Source organism: Pelophylax lessonae, assembly GCF_965119305.1.
Source record: "Pelophylax lessonae genome assembly, chromosome: 7".
Taxonomy (NCBI): domain Eukaryota; kingdom Metazoa; phylum Chordata; class Amphibia; order Anura; family Ranidae; genus Pelophylax; species Pelophylax lessonae.
Genome location: NC_138774.1, coordinates 115647843 through 115672939, shown reverse-complemented (window position 1 = coordinate 115672939; position 25097 = coordinate 115647843). Strand labels below are relative to the sequence as shown.

General features: G+C 44.0%; 1 protein-coding gene across 2 annotated transcripts in view; it reads right to left on the bottom strand.

Moving 5' to 3' along the window:
- The window catches only part of DOCK11 (dedicator of cytokinesis 11), a 537932-nt gene that overhangs the window by 195230 nt on the left and 317605 nt on the right, over positions 1-25097 (bottom strand). For both annotated transcript variants that reach the window (XM_082263555.1, XM_082263556.1), the window contains 2 exons: positions 23189-23246; positions 18355-18461 (listed from right to left, as the gene is read on the bottom strand). In XM_082263555.1, coding sequence (XP_082119681.1) covers positions 18355-18461; positions 23189-23246 — 165 coding nt within the window. The remainder of the gene's footprint in view (positions 1-18354; positions 18462-23188; positions 23247-25097) is intronic.

Here is a 25097-nt window from a genome sequence, read left to right as displayed (position 1 = left end):
AGTGTCCTACAATGTTCGTGGTCTCTGCTCCCCCAACAAACGCAGCCGTCTGTGGTTGGAACTGAAGCGACTTAAGGCGCAGGTAGTTTTTCTGCAGGAGACTCACTTCACGGCCGCCTCTACCCCTAAACTCCCGACCCACTTGTACCCCCAGTGGTACTTGAGCCACTCCCCGGTGCCCTAGTCCCGGGGTATAGCTATTGCGATCCACAAGACCTGCCCCTTTCAGCTGACTGCGCACCTGACCGACCCGCAGGGCCGTTTTGTGTTTCTCAAGGGTACCATCGGGGGCCAGACTTACACTTTCGCCACGTTGTACGCTCCCAACACCCAGCAGATTTCCTTTATTGACAGGCTTCTGGAACAATTGTCCGGTTTTCGTGAGGGACGTTTGGTCCTGGGGGAGAACTTTAACGTGTCCCCAGACCCGTCGCTGGACGTGTCGGCGGGCCCCTCGGCGCATTCCTATACTTTCTTGCGGCACTTTCGCAAATCCTTCCAGGAGCATGTGTTGGTTGATAGCTGGCGTGTGCTCCACGCCACCGCTCGTGATTACAGCTACTATCCTACTGTCCACAATGTCTATACCCGGATCGACTTGCTGTTTGTCGATCAGGGCACCCTAGACTCGCTCATGGACTCCACCGTCGAACAGATCACGATCTCTGACCACGCCCCCATCACCTTGCGCATCATTCTGGCCCCGGTATCCGCTAAGCCCTGGTCCTGGAGACTCAATGAGAACCTCCTGGACGACCCTCGGGTCTCATCGGGGGTCGAGGAAACGCTCACCCACTATTTTTTCGGAAAACGCTACTGGGGAAGTTAGCGAGGGCATGGTGTGGGAGGGGCACAAGGCCGTAGTCCGGGGTTCCCTCATTGCCTGGGGTTCTAAGCTTAAAAAGGAAAGGCAGTTGGACTTTCAGCGGGTCCTCTCTGCATTGCAGCGTGCCGAACTGTCCCACAAGCGCACCTCTGACACTGCGGCTTTGGTGGAACTGACTGAGCTCAGCACCGTTTTTGCGAAGCTGTTGGATCGCCAGATCACCCGTCGGCTCCGATACATGGCACATTGGTACTACGAGTTCGGTAACAAATGCGGCAGGATGCTGGCCAGAGCCCTCCGGAAACACCGGCTCTCGGTCCACGTCGCTAAGCTACACACCCCGACGGGCACCCCGGTCTTTCATAGCTCTAAATTGGCGTCAATGTTTCGGGACTACTATGCGGCCCTGTATGACCTCTCTCCTGGCGGGGACGCGTCGTCTTTGGCGCGTAGGCGTCGGGAGATTGATGATTACCTGTCTTCTGTGGGTTTGCCGGGCATTTCCTCGGCTCAACGTGCGGACTTGGAGGCCCCCATCACGGTGGACGAGTTACTAGCCACGGTGAGGTCCCTCCCGGACGGGATGGCTCCCAGCCCGGACAGCTTCACCAAAGCGTATTATGTCAAATACTTCCCCCTACTTCCCAAGCACATGTGCGCCTTTTTCAACAAATTGGCTGAGGGTGGCAGTCTTCCTGGGGACATGTCCTTAGCGCACGTTACAGTCCTCCCCAAAGACGACCGGGATCACACTGTGCCCCAAAATTACCGCCCCATCTCGCTTTTGAACACGGATCTGAAGCTTTTTGCTAAAATCCTGGCGAATAGGATGAAATCCCTGATTCCCGACATCGTGCATCCGGGTCAAACAGGGTTCGTACTGGGACGGGAGCCCTCCATCTCATTCACTGGGTCCGAACCCGGTTCCCTCAGCCCCCCTATTTACTGCTGTCGACGGATGCGGAGAAAGCTTTCGATCGGGTGGATTGGAGCTTTCTCATGGCCGTCCTGCAGCGCTTGGCTATAGGTCCCCGTATGCTGAGCTGGATCTCTGCCTTATATCAGTCCCCCTCGGCTCAGGTTAGGGTCAATGGCAGCCTCTCCGAGCCGTTCCCCATCCGAAATGGCACGCGACAGGACTGCCCCTTGTCGCCCCTGCTATTTGCTCTGACCCTGGAGCCTCTGCTTTGCAGGGTGCTGGTGAACGTGAACATTAAGGGGGTTACGGTGGGTTCCTCGGAGCATAAGCTTTCCGCATACGCGGACGACGTCCTGTTCCACATAACGGAACCGGTCACCTCGCTGCCCAATCTGATGGCGGAACTTTCGGAGTATGGTAAAGTGTCCAATTTTCAAATCAACTATTCTAAGTCAGAGATCCTGCCCGTCTCCATACCCCCGTCTATGGCGTCGTCGTTGCGGTCCTCTTTTCCATTTTCGTGGACGGTGTCCTCTATGAAATATTTGGGTATCCATCTCACCCCCTCCCTGGATTCCCTATACACCTCTAATTATGTCCCCTTACTACGGCGGATCCGTGCGGATCTCGAGTCCTGGAATAGGTCCTCCTTTACATGGGTCGGCCGAACTAATATCCTTAAGATGGCGGTTCTTCCTAGAGTGTTATTTCTCCTGCAGATGCTCCCTGTGCCGCTTCCCCGGCGCTTCTTCACTGAACTGAAGAGCCTCTTTATTGCCTTTGTCTGGGGGGGGGGGGGCAAGAGACCTCGGATAGCTGTTGCTTTGTTGCAGAGGACCAAAAGGGACGGGGGCCTTGGCCTGCCTAACATTTTGCAATATTATAGAGCTGTGGCTCTCCAACGCCTATTGGACTGGCGGTTTCAAACCTCCTCTAAAATGTGGGTCTCCTTGGAGAAAACGGTGGCCGGCAGAAACCTGGCATGCGCCCCGTGGGTGCCCGCAAAGAACAGGGGATTGTCGCACTGGGCATCTCCTCTGATGACCCACTCACTCCGTGTGTGGGATAGGTTAAATGGAGCCCTGGCTTTGGCCCCTTCCACTTCTCCGCTGGCCCCGGTGGGGGTTTTCCATGGTTCTCCCCGGGTGAGCGGCTGTCGTCTCTGGGCTCCTGGTCCAGGGACGGTGAGGTCAGTCTGGCTCGCTTCTGGTCGGACAGGCGGCTGGTCCCCTTGGGGACGCTACGAGATCGCTATGGTAGCTTCCCCTTTGATTTTTGGAGGCACCGACAGCTGTCCCATTTCGTGGCCTCGCTCTGTCAGCAGGCGCAGATCAGGACCGAGCTTTCTGGCTTTGAGCGTCTGTGGGCAGGTCGCGACCCCCAGCCACATCTAATCTCCTTTCTATATAAGTTGTTGTAGTCGGCCAGGCCCCCCTCGAAGCCTTACTTCATCCGGGCATGGGAAAAGGACTTGGACCTGGAGTTCTCCCCGACCAACTACATAGAATATATCCCCTGACCCATTCTAGTTCGGTAGATTCTAAGACGCAAGAGAATAATTACAAGCTTCTTACTAGGTGGTATAGGGTCCCAGCTACTCTGGCCAGGTTTTGCCCCGGTGTTTTGGATGGCTGTTGGGAGGGGCTGTGGGCAGAAGGGGACGCTCCTCCACGTTTGGTGGTCGTGCCCCTTGCTCCGCCCGTTTTGGGACATGGTACGGCAACACATTCGGGCAGGCACCGGTGTGGAATTGCCGGACTCCCCGGGTCTTTTTCTCCTGCATGCCCCCCTGGTGCCCATCCCGAAATATAAGAGAAGCGCTCTTCCACATTTGCTCAACGCGGCTAAACGCCTTATCCCGATCCATTGGAAGACCCCCAGGGTCCCTAGTGAGGCAGACTAGCTTCGTAAAGTGAAGGAGATCATGGAGGCTGAGGAGTGGCTGGCGATCTGTAGGGGTACTAAGGAACAATTTGATGCAGCCTGGTCGCAGTGGCGTCTTTACGCCCCGGATTCTTTCCCCGTGTCCTCTAGTCTGGACATGGCCCTCTTGGCGCTGGCTGATCCTGATTTCCGCCGGCGAGTCCAACAGGCTTCAGAGGTTCCTACTGCATAGCTGGGCTTCTCACCTTGTCGGTGATGGGAGTTATGGGTGCCAGGCGCAGACCTCCCTTTTCCCTTTCCCTTCACCCTCTCCCCCCCTTTCCTCCCGACCTTTCCCTTTCCTTTTTTTCTATTGTTTCTGGTTGGCAGAGCTTCCTTCCCCCTCTTTCTGATGCTCTGGGTGGGGGTCCTCATTGCTGGGGCGGGTAGGCCATAGTGTGTAGATTTGTTTGGTGGTCGTGGGCTCTCTCTTTCCCTGCCCCCTCCGGGGAGAGGGGTGGGCCAACTGGGGCCGAATGCCCAGGCCTGGGAGCGCCCGACCCCGTCAGTTTTGGTTAAGCAGCGGCCCAACCCCGGCCAGGGGACTTCGATCCCGCTCGGCCACTCTTCTAATGTGCGCTGGGGTTAAGGCGTGTTGACTCAATGTCATGTTTTTTCTATATGCTTGTACCATGTCTCTGTACATCCGCTCTGTTTACTTTTGTTACTTGTGAAATGTCGATTTTTATTGTACTTTTATTTTTTCAATAAAAATTGATTTTACAAAAAAAAAAGAAATAAACAGTAAAGTTAGACCAATGTTTTTGTATATTGTGAAAGATGATGTCACGCCGAATAAATAGATACCTAACATGTTGCAGTTTAAAATTGCGCACACTCGTGGAATGACAACGAACTACGATACTTAAAAAATCTCCACAGGCGACGTGTTAAAAGTTTTTAACGGTTACCAGTTTAGAGTTACAGAGTAGGTATTTTTTTAGAGTTATTGCTCTTGCTCCGGCGATTGCGTTGATACCTCACATGTGTGGTTTGAACACCGTTTTAATTTGCGAGCGCGACTTACATAAGCATTTTCTTTTGTGCGCGAGCTGAAGGCGACGGGGGCACTTTAAAAAAGAAAAATTTCCAAATTTTTTTTTACATTTTTTATTTTTAGCACTGTTTTAAAAAAAATATATCTGTTCACTTTTATTGCTGTCACAAGGAATGTAAACATCCCTTGTGACAGTAATAGGCAGTGACAGGTACTCTTTATGGTGGGATCGGGAATCTAAAAGACCCTCCACTGCACTTAAATGTATTCAAAATTACAGTTTTTTTAATTTGGCGCCGTTAGCCACCTAGTAAACCGGAAGTGCCGTCGTGACGCCGCTTCCAGGTTACTACATCTGAGACCCGAATCCGGCTTCGTTCAGGACTCCAACCAGCTGGGAGACGTGCCGACCGGTTGCTTGGGTCTTCCGGTCTGAAAGCTGACCACTAGCTCTAAAGAATGTTACAGGGTTGATGCCTGCAGCTGCAGGCATCATCATTCCGGTACAACCACTTCTCCGAGCCGACGTACAAAGTTGTTTACAAGTTAAAATTAGTATTTTTTGCTAGAAAATTACCCTAAACATTATACATATTTTTGCTAGAAAATTACCCCAAACATTATACATATTTTTTTAGAAATATTCTGGAGAATAAAACAGTGGTTGTTGAAATAGTTTTTGTCACGTGGCATTTGCGCAGCAGTCTTTACACACTTCACTGAATTAAAAAAATAAATAAACAGTTAAGTTTGCCCAATTTTTTGTATATTGTAAAAGGTGATGTTACGCTGAGTAAATAGATACCTAACATGTTACGGTTTAAAACTAAGAACATGGCGGCTGTGGATGTCTCCATTCCCTGGGAAGCCCGGAGCTCAGTGTCCGCTCTACACTGACCGGACTAGTATTTTGCTGTTAGATGTCCTCACTCCGATGGTCGGCATCATATAACCCACTTTTCCTGAGCCTAGCTATTCCTGGACCCAGCTTGTGATTGGACAGTGAAAGGTTTCCTGCTAACTGGATATATACAGGAATATTACATGAATATTACAGGAATTTCAGCATACTTGTCAAAGTCTCAGGAAAGTGGAAAGATGGGAGAGATATTGTACCAATTGTGACTTCAGACGAATAAGGAGATGTTAATACAAGGCGTAAGACATTCAGAGATCTGGTGAGTGCAATCTCTATTGAGGAGCAGATCACACGAGGTGTGGTGACGGTATGCTCATATTGACTGCACGAGGACTAGAAGGATTGGATGTCTCTACTAACATCACATCTGGATAGGACTGTATGTAGCACTGCCCCTGTAGGGACTGCTGAATATCCACTCTGCGGGCTCCCCTGGTTACCGACACAATTGCAAATGCAAATCTTACATTCCTCTTGCCTCTTCACTTCAATAAAATGGGAATGTAAACATCCCTTGTGACAGTAATAGGCAGTGACAGGTAGGGATGCACCGAAATTTCGGCCACCGAAATTTTCGGCCGATAATGGGTTAACAGTGCCGAAATTAATATGGCCGCCGTGAGGAAGGAGGAGGGCGCAGCGCAGCGCAGGTTTTAAAAGTCCCGCCTCTGGCCGGCCGCCCGCCTCTCAATAACGTCCCTACTACTATGATCTGTGCATTAATGAAGGGACATACCAGGCGGGAGGGCGGGGCGAGCGGCCGCTAATAGATAGAACTATGTGATCCTTCTCTGTCAGCTCAGCGGGACTGTGACTGTGTGTGAATGAGATCTGATCTGACCTGACACCGTGTGGGGGGAGCGGCCGCTAATAACTATAACTATGTGAGCCCTTCACTTCCTTGTCAGGCATGTATCTCCGCTGACAAGGAAGTGAAGGGCTCACATAGTTATAGTTATTAGCGGCCGCTCCCCCCGCCCCCCTGCACGGTGTCAGATCAGATCTCATTCACACACAGTCACAGTCCCGCTGAGCTGACAGGGAAGGATCACATAGTTCTATCTATTAGCGGCCGCTCGCCCTGCCCTCCCGTCCCCGGACTGTCAGGGAATTGAAGAGAAGTGAAGGGCTCACATAGTGACAGCTATTAGCGGCCGCTCGCCCGCCCGGTGTGTCAGTTCATTCATGTACAGATTGTAGTAGTAGTAGTGACATCACCGGGAGGCGGGCGGCCGGCCAGAGGCGGGACTTTTGAATAATGGACACCCTGACCGGAGGAGCTGAGTGAGTAGGAGAGGGACGCTGAGGCTGATGCGGGGGGGGGGAGGAGGGGTGATAGCTGAGGCAGCTTACTATTGGTATTTGTATTAATTATGCAGCATGAGGGGGTTAATGTATTGTCACTGCTGCATTAGTGACCGACCAGTGGCAGTTAATTAACCCCTTTGTGCTGCATTAGTGCAACCAGTATCAGTGCAACCAGTGTTAATTAACACTGATACTGGTTGCACTAATGCAGCACAAAGGGGTTAATTAACTGCCACTGGTCGGTCACTAATGCAGCAGTGACAATACAGTAACCCCCTCATGCTGCATAATACAAATACCATTGGTAATTAAACTAACCTATTGCCAACCCGTCACAGTACATATGCTGTGACAGGGTGGCAGCGACCGGTGTACGTCGCTGCCTGTTTTTTGGCGTATGCCCCTGTTCTAGACATTTTAAAATTATTTGGGGGAAAAAGTCATTTTCGGTTTTGGTTTTCGGCCAATGGCATCCTGCATTTTCGGTTTCGGCCCAGAATTTTCATTTCGGTGCATCCCTAGTGACAGGTACTCTTTATGGAGGGATCGGGGGTCTAAAAGACCCCAAACCTTTCCAATGCACTTCAAAGTATTCAAAACACCGAAATCTGCATTTTTGAATGCTGTCAGTTTTTCTAAATTGGCGCCGTTAGCAGCAACCGAGGGTTACTTGATCGGAGACCTAACCAAAGCCGAATCCCCTTTGTTCGGGAGTCTAACCAGCCCACAGACAAGCCGGCTGGTTGCTCGGGTCTCCTGATGGGACGGGAGATCCGGGCAGAGCGGCAGAAGGTGGCGGGAGGGGGGGATGCTGAGCCGCATCGGTTGCTATCACCAGAAAGCCGACTGCTGGCTCTAAAAAATGGCACCGGGTTCAGGCCTGCTGCTGCAGGCATCACCCCAGTACAACCACTTCTTCAGAAGAAATAAATGCTTGTGTGCTTGAGAGTTGCTGTGCGGCTACATCTTTAACAGTGCGACTCCATTCTTTTAGCCGCTATTTCGGCTGTGCTGCCACTCCCAACAGGTCAGGGAAGCCCAAAAAAGCTCTAGAAACGATAAGAATACAGAGGGCGCACCAGCCTAGTGCATTACCTTTGCCACAATTTATTACAAAAATACATTTTATACATCATACTCACAAATGAGATGAATAGTCAAGCGTGATAAAAAGATAAGTCCACCAAAAGTCCACTCAGTATAATCTACTTCAAAGCTGGATCCTCCCCCCACCCCTTTCCTGACCTGCCTGCCTCCCAACCTGGGCTGTGGTTGTGAGGGTGGGAGACCCTTGTCCCCATCAACATGGGAACAAGGTGCCTTGGGTTGGGGGGGGCAGAGCTCACTCGCTCGCCCCCCCCCCCCCCTTTCCTGACCTGCCAGGCTGCGTGCTCAGATAAGGTTCTGGTATGGATTTTTTGGGGGAAATCCAGGCCTTGGCCTGTTTTTTTTTTTTTGAATAGTTGGGTGCCGACAATTGCAACCGCAAGTCATTTTAAATGTGATTTGACTAGCTTTTTTTCTTTAGAAATGTCATTTTTGCTGCAGCATGTTATATACATGCTACAGATGCACCACTTCACAGCCTGGCTAAGGGGACCCCCAAGGCACTATATTTATTGGAATATTTCATTTTTATTGTTGTACTTTAAGCATCATTAAAATCACTGCTCCTGAAAAAACTATTGCATTTTTTGCATTGATACATGTCCCCCAGGGCAGTACCTGGACTCCCATACCTCTTTTATGGTCAATTACTTGCATATAAGCCTTCGAAATGGGCAATTTTGATCTTTGCTGATTGGCTCCTATAGACTTCAATGAGGTTCACCGTTAGGGTCAGAACTTTTCCCAACAGACTAAAGGCTATCATTAAAGCAAAAGGTGGTTTAACAAAATACTGACATAAGGGGGTGAAAGTTTTTCCAGCTGATTAAACAAAAACTGACAGTAAAACATGATCTGCAACTCCATACATGCTCTACAGTCTTTTCAAAATGATTGGTACTCCATTAAAAACAGGTAGGTACAGCAGATGTTAACGCATTTCAGCCATGACGGCCTTGTTCACAACCAGGAAAACATTCAGATGATCTGGGGTAGCAGCAACTTTTTCTTTCTTTTTGTTAAAACAAAAATTGTGCCTGTCTTAATTTTAAAGCAACGAAATGTGATTATTTTAAAGGGGGGTGATTCTTTTACCCACTGTATGTATCTATACTTCCATGGCTCTTTTTCTTGTAATTTTGAAAATCAAGCTGAATCTGCTTTGTAAATTAGTCACTGAAATACATGTATGTTGAATTACAGTCCAATAACTGTTTTCTTCTGTCCGTCCACTAGGGGCCTTTGTGTGCTCTTCTGGCTGCCTAGGTGAGTCACCCGGTACACTCCCGCCGCGGGTCTGGACACAATAATGGTGGTGGAGGTTTTTTCTAACTTGCCCCCTAATTAGGGCTAAACACCCCCCTCCCCCTTTTTCCTGTTTGCTCCTTTTTGGTTGCATCTGGGATTTCAGCCCTCCATTGCGTCAGCAGACTTTTGGTGCATGACGTCGGGGCTTGGCTTTGCACCAAACATTTGGGAGGCAATTCTGCCTATTGGACGTTCGGAAGGCCGTTCTGTCCATGGAGTGGGCATATGCGAGTGTCCCTCACTGCTCTGTTGGCGGCAACGCCATGCTAAATCCACCATAAATGAGGGGGAGCCAATTTAGTCATACACGTTTTCTGTACAGGGCTATATCAGGTGAGATTTTGTCATTCTGAGTACATGTCTGTCTGCTCTAACTTCTATAAAGTTTTTTGTTTAAGGGTATCTATTTGATTGCAGCAGCAATCATGGAGTACAGATAAGGGTCAGTTTGGCTGCACCACAGTACTTTATTAAGATAGCTATACCCGTTTTACTCTATGGTCGAATGTAGCACCCATGATATCGGATTATAGGCATGTGTAATGTATCAGTCACTAAGTGGACATTCTGTACTATTGCTATGTACCATAGGTGGTTTCTGAGGCAGCAGCAGTGGCCCTGGGGTGGTAGACTGATGATTCCAGCATTGTTTTATCTTATCACGGCAGTATTTCAAATTCTTTTAATTGAACCTTCTGTAAGAAAATGCGCCAGTACCCAAATATAATGTTTTGAGTGTGATTGTTAGCATTTTCTGTCTGGTTTGTATGATCTTTCAGTTTGAGGATCATACCTCTCTGGCTTATGTACCCCTGAAGTAAGAAATCAATGTTCTGAAACATGCCGGGTATTCCTCGCCAGGGCACATTTCTATATCTTACTCTTGACCTAATGTGGTTATGTCATACATATATACAGTCATTTCTTTTTTATGAGAATTTTATCAATATTTTGTACAATAATGGTATATACATTTTATTATATACAACTCTATGTAGTATTGCCTTTAAAGTCCAAATACATATAGGGGTGGTATTTCCTTGTACATATTCTAAGCGGGATGTCGGCATTTTGCTTCCTTTTGATTTACTGTTGGACATGAGGAATCTGGTTTGGATTTCAAACCTTATAAAAATTTGACTTGAAGAAAATTTAAACAGTACAATTTCAGAATTATTTCTGTAATAGTGTTGCAGGTTACTATAAACTGGCTTTAAATGCAACTAAACTTAGATTTCCAAAAATTCTATTCAAAAATTCTATTCAAATATGTATTTTTAATTTAAAAAGTGCCTTCAATTGTTCTTAGCCTCCCCAAACATCCAAATTCCTTTTTTCTTTTTTGTCTGCTGCTGTGATCAGAATTCCTGTTAGAGGGTGGCTACATTTGTTCTCCATAGTCTCACTGTATGTAGAAACGTAGCCACCCTCACCCTTCCCTTAACAGTAGGAAACTGAAAATTTCATGAAAACGAGATTACAAGACCATTGGGTATTGGATGTGCATGGATTCGTTTTGGAGAACAAGGATATTATTTTGTGTTCATATAAAGAATAATTCCATTTTTGTTGAGGGGGAAAAAAACATTCCCCTCTGGGTGATTAATGTATACTTCAAGTTTTTTTACAAAGTTTGTTGCCATTTCCTACCTGTTTCTGCTCTGAAGAAAAATCTGTTTGTTCTTGTATGTCTTTTGGATACTGATGCTGAATTATGGATCAGCTGATGCACCTGTAGTTTTCTAATGAGGAAAGCTGCAAGGTCTGTATCCCTTTAGAAGTGATTAACCTTTTAGGAGCCTCTCACCATAAATTAAAATTTTGTTGAAGTGGATGCCTAAAATTAGACTCGTATCTTAGTGAGGATTTCTTGGAGAATTACACAATCAGAAAATTTCTGGAGTTGTTCCATACATCAACTGTGTACAAAATGCCTCCAGGTTGTCATGTTGCATTGTATTTTACAGAAAATAAAAGCGCTGCAGATTGAAAAAAGTTAGGGTCATTTTAATATAATTAAATTACAATATGGCATGTGTTGCAATTATGTATGAAATATTATTATTTTTTTATTTGCTATTTTTTTTCCCACAAACGTGGAGTTAAGCTGGATATACACCATACAAGAGAGATTTTTTCCTTTAGATTTACCAAAACCATATAATATGAGGTCAAACCCAAACAGTTTCAATTAGTAACCAATCAGGCAGGCTCTTGTACTACACAGTTGAAGGTAAATCTAAAGGAAATCAAACAACAAAAGTTGTATTGCTTGTATCAAGCTTTACCCTTAAGGCCCCTTTCACACAGGCGGACCGTTCAGATACGCCTGTCCGTTTTTTTGGTGGATCTGAACGGCCCCCCCATGCATCTCTATGGGGGATCGGATGTCATCGGAGACATGTCCGCTGACATCCGATCCGTCAAATCTGGACGGATGGAAACCCTATTTTCCATCCGTCCAGCGGATCGGATCGGATGAGAACGGACCGACGGTCTGTTCCCATCCGATTTCCCCCATAGAGATGCATGGGGAACTGACAGCTGTGTCTCCGCACACAGCGCGGAGACACAGCTGTCATCCGCCTGCTCAGCGGGGGATCGGCGGCTCGATCCCCCGCTGAGAAAAACGGAATCCGTCCGACGGACGGATAGTGTGAAAGGGGCCTTAAAGTGTTACTAAGCCCAAGACCCTGCGTTCACTATATCTGCTCTCCCACAGAACATGGAAATGCAATTATTTTAGTAAGTATCAACTGCTAAATACATTTTCTCATCAACAGTACAAAGCAGTCTTGTGACTTCTATCAGTGTCTGGTTAAAGCTTTGTAGGAAGAGTTTTGATTCTCCCCTGATTGTCCTATGAGGCTACAAGACCCCTGACCCTCTGTCTGGACAGTGCTAACTGGCCCTGTGCTGATCACATGCACTCTCTTAAGAAAAAAGAAAAAAAAACAATACTCACCATACAGCTTTCCCCAAGGCTGTGTTCTATCAAGAGATAGATTGGGGACAGTGGAAGGAGGGGAGATTAAGAGAAGTCAGGATAAAAAAGCCTGTTCACACAATGCAGAGGATTAATCCCTTAGGTTCCACAGTGAGTATAAGAAGCGTGCTTAAATGCATATACAGACTGAATTTACTGTTGTGGATTTAGTAACACTTTAAGTCAGTCAAAGTAAAGAACAGATGCACATGTCTATGTGCACAGTAGTATTCAACCCTGGAACTGGAATATTTATTACATGTTGACAAGACAAGGCAACTGTAGAGCAGGAAAGGTTAACACTTTCCATTATGGTTTCATTTAAAAATGTCCTTATAAAATCGTGTGGTGAAAATGTGAAGGCAGATTGTATGATTAACAAAGGAGGCACACTGTGATCAACATGTTATATTTAAAGTGCAGCTCTAGTCAATTGAAGTAACAGTTATTTTTTAACAGAACTAATTAAAACAAAATGCCAGCACATTCATGATACTACACTGCACTACATTCTTCCCTTCAGGTCTCCAGCACCCATGTATAATCTGGTGGATTCTGCCATATTAGCTAATGCCATGTTTGTGTAGATACACAGCCCATAGAGAGAAGGTGGTAACAGCTCTCCATTCAAGTCCACCAGATTGTCCCATCCACTTGTGGAGGACAAATGACAGCACTGGCTGACCTGTTAGCCTAATATATACAGTACAGTATACTGTAGATACCCCTTATTTGGCTCAGATTACATGTGAGAAAGAGTAGTATAGCACACTGCTATGTAATATAATGATGCAAAACAGGAAGCATACATATGCATGCATAAGAAGCAGATATGGCCATCCCTATGTACACATACAGGAGTAGATTTACTATAACTGAAGCACTCAGAATCTGGTACAGCTTGTGCATGGTAGCCAATCAGCTTCTAACTTCAACTTGTTCAATTAACCACTTGCCCACTGGGCACTTATACCCCCTTCCTAACCAGCCCAATTTTCAGCTTTTAGCGCTCGCACATTTTGAATGACAATTACTAATGCAACACAGTACCCATATAAAATCGTTGTCCTTTTTTTTTACACATAGAGATTTCTTTTGGTGGTATATAATCATCACTGTTTTTTTGTTTTTTTTTGCACTATAAATTAAAATGGATCCGAAAAAATGTTGTAAAAAATTTTTTTTTTGCAAATTTACTAATTTTTCTTTATAAAAATTTTGGCCAAAAGTTTTACTGCTACATATCTTTGGAAAAAATAACCGAAAATAAGTATATAATATTTAGTTTTTGTGAAGGTTATAGAGTCTACAATCTATGGTGCCAATCATTAAAAAATTGATCACACCTGATGTACCAGCCTATCTCATTTCTTGAGAGACTAACAAGCCAGGAAAGTACAGATACCCCTCAAATGACCCCTTTTGGAAAGTAGACATTCCAAGGTTTTAAGTAAGAGGCATGGTGAGTTTTTTGAAGTTGTAATTTTTTCCCCACAATTCTTTCAAAAATTAACATTTTTAATTTTTTTTCTTCACAAAATTGTCCAATTACCAAGTTACTTCTCACACACTGTACAGGCATACTTGCAACTACACCACAAAATACATTCTGTTACTCCTCCTGAGTAAGGCAATACTACATGTGTGAGACTTTTACACAGCCTGGCCACACACAGAGGCCCAACATTCAAGTAGCACCTCCAGGCATTCTAGGAGCATAAATTACATATATCATTTCCTGACAACCTATCACACTTTTGAAGGCCCTGGAGCAAAAGGACAATGGAAACGCCCACAAAATTACCCGATTTTGGAAAGCAAACACCCCAACACATAATCTAGGAGGCATTATGAGTCTTTTGAACATGTCATTTTTTTTCACAAGTTTTTGGGAAATTGTGGAAAGAAAATGAAAACGCATTTTTTTTTTTTCACACAAAGTTGTCTAATTATAAGATATTTCTAACACAGCACGTACATAGCAAAAATTACACCCCAAAATACATTCTGCTACTCCTCCTGAGTATGGCGATACCACATGTGTGAGATTTTTACACAGCCTGGCCACATACAGAGGCCCAACATTCAAGTAGCACCTCCAGGCATTCTAGGAGCATAAATTACATATATCATTTCCTGACAACCTATCACACTTTTGAAGGCCCTGGAGCAAAAGGACAATGGAAACGCCCACAAAATTACCCGATTTTGGAAAGCAAACACCCCAACACATAATCTAGGAGGCATTATGAGTCTTTTGAACATGTCATTTTTTTTACAAGTTTTTGGGAAATTGTGGAAAGAAAATGAAAACGCATTTTTTTTTTTTTTCACACAAAGTTGTCTAATTATAAGATATTTCTAACACAGCACGTACATAGCAAAAATTACACCCCAAAATACATTCTGCTACTCCTCCTGAGTATGGCGATACCACATGTGTGAGATTTTTACACAGCCTGGCCACATACAGAGGCCCAACATTCAGGGAGCACCGTAAGGTGCTCTAGGGACATAAAATGACAAATCTAATTTCCCGACTACTTATTACACTTTTGTGAAGCTCTGTAGGGCACTGACAAGCACTGAAGTGGCATTGATGTGGCACTGATGAGCAGTAATGCGGTATGGATGAGCACTGATGTGGCATGGATGTTGCACAGATGAGCACTGATGTGGCACGGATGAGCACTGAGGTGGCACAGATGAGCACTGATGTGGCATGGGTGTGGCACAGAGGAGCACAGATGTGGCATGGATGTGGCACAGATGAGCACTGATGTGACATGGATGTGGCATGGATGAGCACTAACGTGGCATGGATGAGCACTGACGTGGCATGGATGTGGCACGGATGAGCACTGATGTGGCACGGATGAGCACTGACGTGGCACGGATAAGCACTGATGTGCCATAGGTGTGGCACAGATGAGAACTGATGTTGCATGGATGTGGCACAGATGAACACTGATGTGGCACAGATGAACACTGATGTGGCATGGGTGGGCACAGATGAGGCATGGATGTGGCACGGATGGGCATGAATAAGGCACAGATTGGAATTAAGAGGGGCATGGTTGAGGCACGTATGGGCATGATTCAGGCACGGATGAGGCACTGATTGGCATGGTTGAGGCATGAATGAGGCATGATTGAGGCATGGATGGGCATAATTGAGGCACGGATGAGCAGATTAAGGCACGAATGAGGCACAGATTGACTTGAATGAGGCACGGATGGGCATGATTGAGGCATGGATGGGCATAATTGAGGCATGACTGAGGCACGACTGGGGCATGATTGAGGCACAGATCAGGCAGGGGTGAGTGGTGCTGCAGTCTCTCTCCTGTACCGATCGCTGTTTATAGCGTTCGAGGAGAGAAATGAACCGGACATGCGCCAGTTTGTTGACAACTGATCGCTCTGTCATTGGACAGAGCAATCACGTGGTAAAGGGACGCTGTCACTGACCCTTTACCATGATCCATGATGCGCCGGGTTCATGGGCACTTCTATGTGCGTGCCTCAGGGGGCACACGGGAAGTGCGATTCTGGGAGGACGCCCCTGTACGCCCTCCCAGAACTAGCCAACGGTGCTGTAGCCATCATTCAGCTATGGCCCGGTCAGCAAGTGGTTAAAGCAACAGTCATTTTTTCATCTTTCCATCTATTAAACCCTCTGCCTTTGTTGTTTTAACTTTGTATAGTAAAACTTTTTTTTTCTACCAGTAAATACAGCCCACTTTTTTCTCACCTTTTTCTCAGGAAAATAGGATCAGGAACTCACCCACAACCCCCCCCCCCAAATCCCACCTTCCCCCCACACCCTCCAAACCGCACCAAATAGTGGGTGTGGTCCAATTTCACTAACAGCGGGAGAGTCTTAAAGGGGCATTAAATACCAGGAGTGCATTATGTGCAGGGTTTGGGGGTGTGCTGCGTGCCTATTTCGGGGTGCGCTACAAACAGAATATAGAGTCCAGCCTTCTTCCACAGCTGCTTACCTCTGCATCCCCCATCCACATCTCACTTTCACCCCTCTTCAGCTCAAACCGCTGAATGCAAACCCCCCCAACCCCACTGCACCCCCCCCCCCTTATAAGCTCCACCATCTTCCACATGTCTTACTTTTGTTGCTGTATTAAGCCAAAGCACCCATCCGGCTCTGGTACCTCCCCGCACACTGTAGAAGGCTGGGGGTGTCGGCATCTGCAATGCACCCTGGGCACCTACTTCTCCCTTGTCCCCATCCTGCACTCAGTGGGAGCCACTATATGTATGTATATATGTGTGTGTGTGCCTGTATATATGTGCATGTGTCTGTGTGCCTCTGTGTGTCTGTGTAAATCCAGGAAGTGAACAATCAGCAGCTTTAGCTGCCCACAGTTAAAATGGCTGCAGCTAGACTTAGTGGAGGGAGATTTTTGCAGCATATTTGGCAAGTACAGAATCACAGCACATAAAAAATAATATGGAAAGTGGTTGGAGGAAAGCTTCAGAATGGCAAAAAAAATTTTATTACAAATTATGTGAACAGACTGCAGTTCCTCCTTAAGCTTTGACGATACAACCTATGCAGAGTTGAACCAGGTTTTGCACTCTCCAATTTTTAGTAAATAACCCTCACAGTATAATTACAAAATATTCATAGAGCCATAGACTTTGTGACTTGAACAGTTCACTGACTGTTAAGATAAAGGAACTGTTCTTTAGAAGAGAATTATGGTCAAGGTTTTTTGAGCATACTTCCCACGTGGGTCACAGGAATGCACTTACTTTTGCTTTCCTGTGACCTAGAATCGGTTGACAGTAAGAGAAATTCCACTGTTAGCTAACATCACAGAGCTGCTTCAGGCTCTAGAAGGATCCCGACAATAATATCGGTATACACCCAGATGTCTGACTAGTAGCTGGGTCAGCCACTCAGAGACGAAGCCAGCCGCTCCCACCTCTTCCCTAGCCTGGCACTCCAGTGACAGTCACCACCCCTCTGCTCACAGCTATTTAAGAATTGAGCGATTGGTCATGTAATTATATCAAATGTGAATCACTGCGCAGCAACTGAAAAACACCAGGATATTAGAGCCAGCCTGCACACTTCTCCACACAAACTCATTTTTTGACAATTGCAAAGACCTTTTAGTGCAGCGCTCCACAATTATAAATCAGAAAAAAACGTAATGCATAAACTGCAAGTAATTGCACTCAAATAAATTATAAATGTATAAACATTAATTACAAAAATTTGTGCTCAAACAAACAATAGAGTGTATGCAATGTAAATAAAGCTCTATATATACAATGTTGTGTTGTGATTTTTTTTACTCCTTTGTTGCATATCAGACAAAGAAAAAGTGTATATTATACAGTATATGACACAAAAAAAGTGCCACAATGTTCATCATTCAAAATTGTACCACCTGGTTTTCCTCCACCTTCACTAAATATGTGCAAAGTTGGATGCTTACACTTTCTGGTAGACCCCTTGAAACTGCAGGAGGTGAACAATTGTTTTATCAGAACAGCATCACTCTCCAGCAATGGGTGCTCATAGTGAAGTCATCCGGTTAGTGGGCGGAGTTAACCAAAAAACCTGTCATTAGGATAGGAGTGTTGTAGATGTGAATGAACCCGCTGAGAATGCCAGCTGTTTGGTATACATGCCTAATCTGAGATACAGTAGCTAAACTGTAAGTGCAGTTGGATTTATTCATAAAATAACATTTAACCACTTCAACTCATGTACAGCATCATACCAGCCCCTCCCACCAGCCATGATCTGTCTGCATTGCACAGAGAAGCACAGGGACACTGGTGCTTTCACTGAGCCTAAAATAAGTTATGTAATTAAAATGGAAATGTTTTATTTAAAAATGCATTAACTATATAAATTAAGGGGGAAATGAAGAACTAGGGAAAGCAAAATATAAACAGATTAAGCTTCAGCTTTAAGTAAAGAATGCATGTCTTAAAAACCGCCAAAAAAGCAAACAACATTTGAATGCTACTCAGATTCATCAAGTACAATACTTAATATGAAGGGGCAGTCTGATAAATTCACCTCACTGTAGTAGACATCCAGCATGCCTGCATCTTCTTTCATTGCCGCTTCCTCATCTATGTTGGGAGTGATCCTCTTAAACACAGAACAACCGGTGTGGAAAAGTTCTGAAAACAGATAATAAGATCAAAATTGTTCCACTGGCATCTCTATAGTGTCCTAATAATCTATGAGCTCAGAAGCCTGGATTAAATAACAGAATACATGGATATATGGGCAGTGGAAATTAATTAGAAATAAAAAAGAGAACACAGGTGTTTAATAAACCCCTAATTATTGGCTTAGTTTAGGTCACAGGTGTCAAACACAAGGCCCATGGGCTGAATCCGGCCCTCCAGGCCATTTAATGTGGCCCTCACACCGCTTCCTGCCCCTACCTTGTCTCAGCAGTTGGTAGCAGAGAGGACAGAACTCCTTTGCCAGATCCTTCACTTCTCCGTGAAGCTACGGTGAGGCTTGTCTCTGCCCAACCCCCTCTCAGCAACGAGGAGGGCCCTGCACCTCTCTGTGCTGCCCCAGCAGCCCCTCGTCGGCGCCTCCCTTGGTCTCAGCATTCAGCAGACTCTGGCAGCTGACTCCAGACCTCCTCCAGTCCTACTGTAGACCACTGTCTTTATTCCAGCTTTGTACCCAGCTTCTTCCCCGCAGCAGCACAAGGTAAAGGAAGGTACACAGTGATGTAAGGGAGATTGGGGGACTTTTGACTTCTGATGGTGGGGGGGCTCTTGACATCTGATGTAAGGGAGATGGGGTGCTCTAGACATCTAGTCTTACAGATACAACCTGCCCTTTGAGGGCAACCAAAATGCTGATGCGGCCCGCGATGAAATAGAGTTTGACACCCCTGGTTTACGTAGATAGAGATATACAGTATATATACGAGGGTTCTTCGAAAAGTTTCCACACTTTTTTAAACTCTAGTATATAAACAAAAGTGCGGAAACATTTTGAAGTCCATATATTTATATATATATATATATATATATATATATATATATATATATATATATATATACACACACACACGCTATATTACCAAAAGTATTGGATGCTTGCCTTTACATGCACATGAACTTTAATGGCGCCCAGTCTTAGTCCGTAGGGTTCAATATTGATTTGGTCCACCCTTTGCAGCTATAACAACTTCAACTTTTCTGGGAAGGCTGTCCATAAGGTTTAGGAGGATGTCTATGGTAATGTTTGACCATTCTTCCAGAAAGGCATTTGTGAGGTCAAGCACTGATGTTGAACGAGAAGGCCTGGCTTGCAGTCTCTGTTCTAATTCATTCCAAAGGTGTTCTGTTGTGTTGAGGTCAGGACTTGTACAGGCCAGTCAAATTCCTCCACGCCAAACTCACTCATCTGTGTCTTTATGGACCTTGCTTGCTGTTTTACAAGCTGTACACTCACTACTTTACATTGTACCAAAGTGTAATTTCTTCAGTGTTGTCACATGGAAAGATATATTAAAATATTTTATAAAAATGTGAGGGGTGTACTCACTTTTGTGAGATACTGTGTATATACAGTTGTGCTCATAAGTTTACAAACCCTGGCAGAATTTATGATTTCTTGGCCATTTTTCAGAGACTATGAATGATAACACAAAATCTTTTCTTTCACTCATGGTTAGTGTTTAGCTGGAAGCCATTTATTATCAATTAACTGTTTTTACTCTTTTTAATTCATAATGACAACAGAAACTACCCAAATGACCCTGATCAAAAGTTTACATACCCCAGTTCTTAATACCGTGTATTGCCCCCCTTTAACATTAATGACAGCTTGAAGTCTTTTGTAATATTTGTGGATGAGGCTCTTTATCTTCTCAGATGGTAAAACTGCCCATTCTTCCTGGCAAAAAGCCTCCAGTTCCTGTAAATTCTTAAGCTGTCTTGAATGAACTGCACGTTTGAGATCTCCCCAGAGTGGCTCAATGATATTGAGGTCAGGAGACTGATATGGCCACTCCAGAACCTTCACTTTATTCTGCTGTAGCCGATGACATGTCGAATTGGCCTTGTGTTTAGGATCATTGTCGTGTTGGAATGTCCAAGTACGTCCCATGCGCAGCTTCCGGGCTGATGAATGCAAATTTTCCTCCAGTATTTTTTGATAACATACTGCATTCATCTTGCCATCAATTCTGACAAAATTTCCTGTACCTTTGTAGCTCAGACATCCCCAAACCATCAGCGATCCACCTTCATGTTTCACAGTAGGAATGGTGTACCTTTCATCATAGAGCTCAATTTTGGCCTCATCACTCCAAATGACTTTGTGCCAGAAGGTTTGAGGATTGTGTCTGTGCTGTTTGGCGTATTGTAAGCGGGATACTTTGTGGCATTTGTGTAGTAATGGTTTTCTTCTGGCGACCCAACCATGCAGCCCATCTTTCTTCGAGTGCCCCCCTATTGTGCATCTTGAAACAGCCACACCACATGTTTTCAGAGAGTCCTGTATTTCACCTGAAGGTATTTGTGGGTTTTTCTTTGCAACCCGAACAATTTTCCTGGCAGTTGTGGCTAAAAGTTTAGTTGGTCTACCTGACCGTGGTTTGGTTTAGACAGAACTCCTCATTTTCCACTTCTTGATTAGAGTTTGAACACTGCTGATTGGCATTCTAAATTCCTTGGATATCTTTTTATTAGTGATCGACCAATATCGTTTTTTTTAATGCCGATACTGATACGGATATTTTGGTCATCGGATATCAGTATCAGCTGATATTGGCCGATATTTTCGGACATGTAAAAAAATTGTTTTGTTTTTAATTTTTTATTTTTTCACAGGTACTCCTTGTGGAGGGATCTGGGGGTCTAAAAGACCCCAAACCCTTCCTCGGCACTTAAAAGCATTCAAAACACCAAGTTTGGCTGTTTTGCATGCTGTCAGTTTTTTGAATTTGGAGCCGAGTCCCGATCAGAGCCGAATGCGGCTTTGATCGGGTCTTCGGCGGCCGTGCAGGTAGGATGCCCGGGTCTCCCCCGGTGGGACGGAAGACCCGGGGCGAGCCGCGGAAGGCGGCGGGAGGGGGGGATGTCCCCAGGGGGGAAGTTCCCTCCTACACCTTGTAATGACAGCCGAGCGGCTTCTCAGGCGCATCGGTTGTCATTACAAGACAGTCGACCGTCTGCTATGGACACCGGTACCGGGGTGATGCTTCTAGCTGCAGGCATCACTCTGGTACAGCACTTTCCAGAAATATCAGCAATATCAGTAACCTCAGGGGCCGATTCCGATACATCGGGGAAAGTGCATATCGGCCCCCGATATATCGGTGGTGCCGATAATCGGTCGATCCCTACTTTTTATATCCCTTTCCTGTTTTATACAGTCCAACTAGCTTTTCCCGCAGATCCTTTGACAATTCTTGTGCTTTCCCCATGACTCAGAATCCAGAAACATCAGTGCAGCACTGGATGAAAGATGCAAGGGTCTGTCAGGAGTCCAGAAACTCATTGACCTTTTATACACACACACTAATTACAAGCAAACAGATCACAGGTGAGGATGGTTACCTTTAATAGCCATTCAAACCCTTTTGTGTCAACTTGTGTGCATGTTATCAGGCCAAAATCACCAGGGTATGTAAACTTCTAATCAGGGTCATTTGGGTAGTTTCTGTTGTCATTATGATTTAAAAAGAGTAAACACAGTTGATTGATAATAAATGGCTTCAGCCAAACACTAACCACGAGTGAAAGAAAAGTTTTTGTGTTATCATTCATATTCTCTGAAAAATGGCCAAGAAATTATAAATTCTGGCGGGGTATGTAAACTTATGAGCACAACTGTACTGTGTATATATATCTATATATCTATATATATTGTATATAATGAAGCAAACAGGTATCCCCATGATTATGGTTGAGCTATAGCTCTACATATATGTAGGGCAGGCCATCCAGTCAATACACCTGATGAGGAAAAGGGAAGCAGCCATTTTATCAAATATTTACTTATGATTATCAAACATGGATTTATGATTAAGCAGATATATTGGATTTATATTTTGTGAGAAGTCATATTGTATAACAGCTGTTGTATTCAAAAGCCATTTACAGCTCCAGCTGTTAAGATTGCTATCTCGACCTTTGAAGACCTGTTTAGCCAACAAGTTTTGGAAGTGACACATTTATGTTAAATGACCATTTTGCATATCAAAGAATGTCATCAAAGACTGAGATTTGACTTTAAAGAAATTAGATAACTAGGTTCCACCCACTTTAGAATGTATAAAACTGTATTAGAAACCCTAGCCAGATAGAGCAATGTTTATTAAGCTAACAGAATGTAATGTGATTGACTTGCTCTCCAAACATGTCTTTCTACCTACATGTTTGTCTAAATAAATATAATTTTCAATCTGGCTTCAACAGTCAAAATGTTACTGAAACCCATGAGTTCTGGGGTTATCCTTACACACCCTATCAATTGAATTGCCCAGGCTTATATATACAGTGTTGCACAGCGTCCTTAATTGTTGTAAATTAGTATAATGCATACCATTATATACACTGTATAAAGTTGTTTTGGTTTCCCTGAGTCTGAGTGGCCTACTCCGCCTTACCATTCAAGCCTGCTGTACTTACTGTATATTGCCATCACTAGCCATACAAGCACCACTTTCTATGGCCTTAGCAGCATTAGTAGAACCATTACCATATCATAGGACTTAAAAATATAATCACCTTGACACAGAACATTGATCTGTGTGGGCTTGTATTTATCTAGCGATCAAAATATCAATTTATTCACATACCACAAATATGCTAACAACTTATAAATCATATATATATGACATCATATATACACAAACATTTGAACTTACTTTTTCGGTATAGAAATTCAGCAACCAAAGCAGCTACATGGATGGAGCACATTGCACTCTACAAAAAAAAAAAAAAATATATATATATTAAGATTATATTGTATTATCTAATCAAAGTGAGTTATCATAGCATTTTTTATCTTTATTTGTCATGACAGTGATATGTAAAGGTGCTTATTGGTAGGTGCTTTGTTGTTGTCAACATTCCTTTAGCAATATTTTTAATTGAGACAAAAAAGCTAGTAGGTGGACAGTCACATTCAATAGTACTGCTAGTGTCCACCAGCAGTATTAGCTTCACTAACAGCGACTACTTGTACTCTTGATACTATGCCCAGGTTATTATACTACTTGCTTCTACAGCACTACTAAGATTATCTACCACATTTCACAGTTCATACAGTCAAATACACTAATAGTTCAGTTTGAACCCTTGGCCTAAACACACTTTTTGAAATGCTATCACAGTGCCAGCCTGTTTTTTCACTGATTAGTCATTAAAACATTTTATAGATCGCAGTAGCTTCTCCTGCTGCCTACTGACCTAGAGCCTGCAGTGGATCAAAGAGTAGCCCATTTGTGCAAACGATGGATACCAGTGGCTGGCAAACAATCACTGCTGTTAAATAATTTCATGTAGCTTGGCACTCTCTAGTCCTCTGCTAGTACATATGAAGTCACAATTATTATAATTCAGCAGGTTTACTTTTATGATGAAAAGAGCGCGAAACTGGAACAGTGCTACATTCATGGTTTCTCAGCATTTTATTGTCCATAACATTATCAAATAAATCAATACAGTGAAATATAAGTGATTATGAGGCTCTGTTTATGTGATAATGTGCACTCAGGAGCTAGGAAAGAACAGCAACAGACCTCACATTCAGCCTTTCAACTCTGATGTCAGACAAAGTAAGCATAGCAAATACATTGTACTGTATAAATCTTTCATTAGTAGGCATTTGTTTAGCCATGACAATTAGGGATGCACTAATACCATATTTTTAGTACTCGCCGATACCTACCACAACTTTTTTGTTTTCACTTCAGCTATCAGCAATGGTACAAAGCATTGAAAAGTTATTTACTAATTATTATTATTTTTTTTAATTTTGCATTTTTTTCAATGTGAAACATGTAAATATATGTTAAAGGTATAAAAATATTAACGAACAAAGCAAACTAAAAATATATTTTTAATTACTAATAGTTTATAAATTAGAAGTGAAAAAAAAATCAGCAGAGAAGTAATTAAATGGAGGAGAATAAGGAGTTAATAAGGATGATTAGAATCAATTAAGGGTTAATAAGGGGTCAAACCGAGGAAAAATTTAATTAAAAACAAAAACATTTTTTTGACTTGACATGTTGCTTTAAACTGACTTCATCTGCAGACCAAGTACATCCCTTTGATCTGTAAATGAGTAAACAGAAGGACAGATAGAAAGAAACAATGTTTCTGCTTATCTATCTGTTTTAACAGCTGAGCAATGGTGTTTATAAACACTGCCTGGCTGTTTTTTTTTGACAGTTCCAATTGCTGGAACTTCCTTTACATTTCAGCTGTCAACAGGGGAACCCCACTGGCAGCTAAATAAATCATTGGTTGTTAAGGATGCGGTGGCCCCGCTCCTTAACATCTGATAATTGCCTCCTTTATTTTTATTTTTTTACAGTTCAGCTGTCAGTGGTGGATTCAAACAGATGAAAAAAACGAGCCTGAAAGTATCTGTTCCAGGTATCGGAGCATTTGCACGAGTACTGATACTTGTGCAAATGCTATCAGCACCTATATTGTTATCCGTGCAATCCTAATGAAAATCCGAAGGCCTTCCCCTCTTCATTGGGCACCATCATTTTTCTGTGTACAGAATAATTTAGTTTATTAAAAAAAAACACAGTTCTTAGT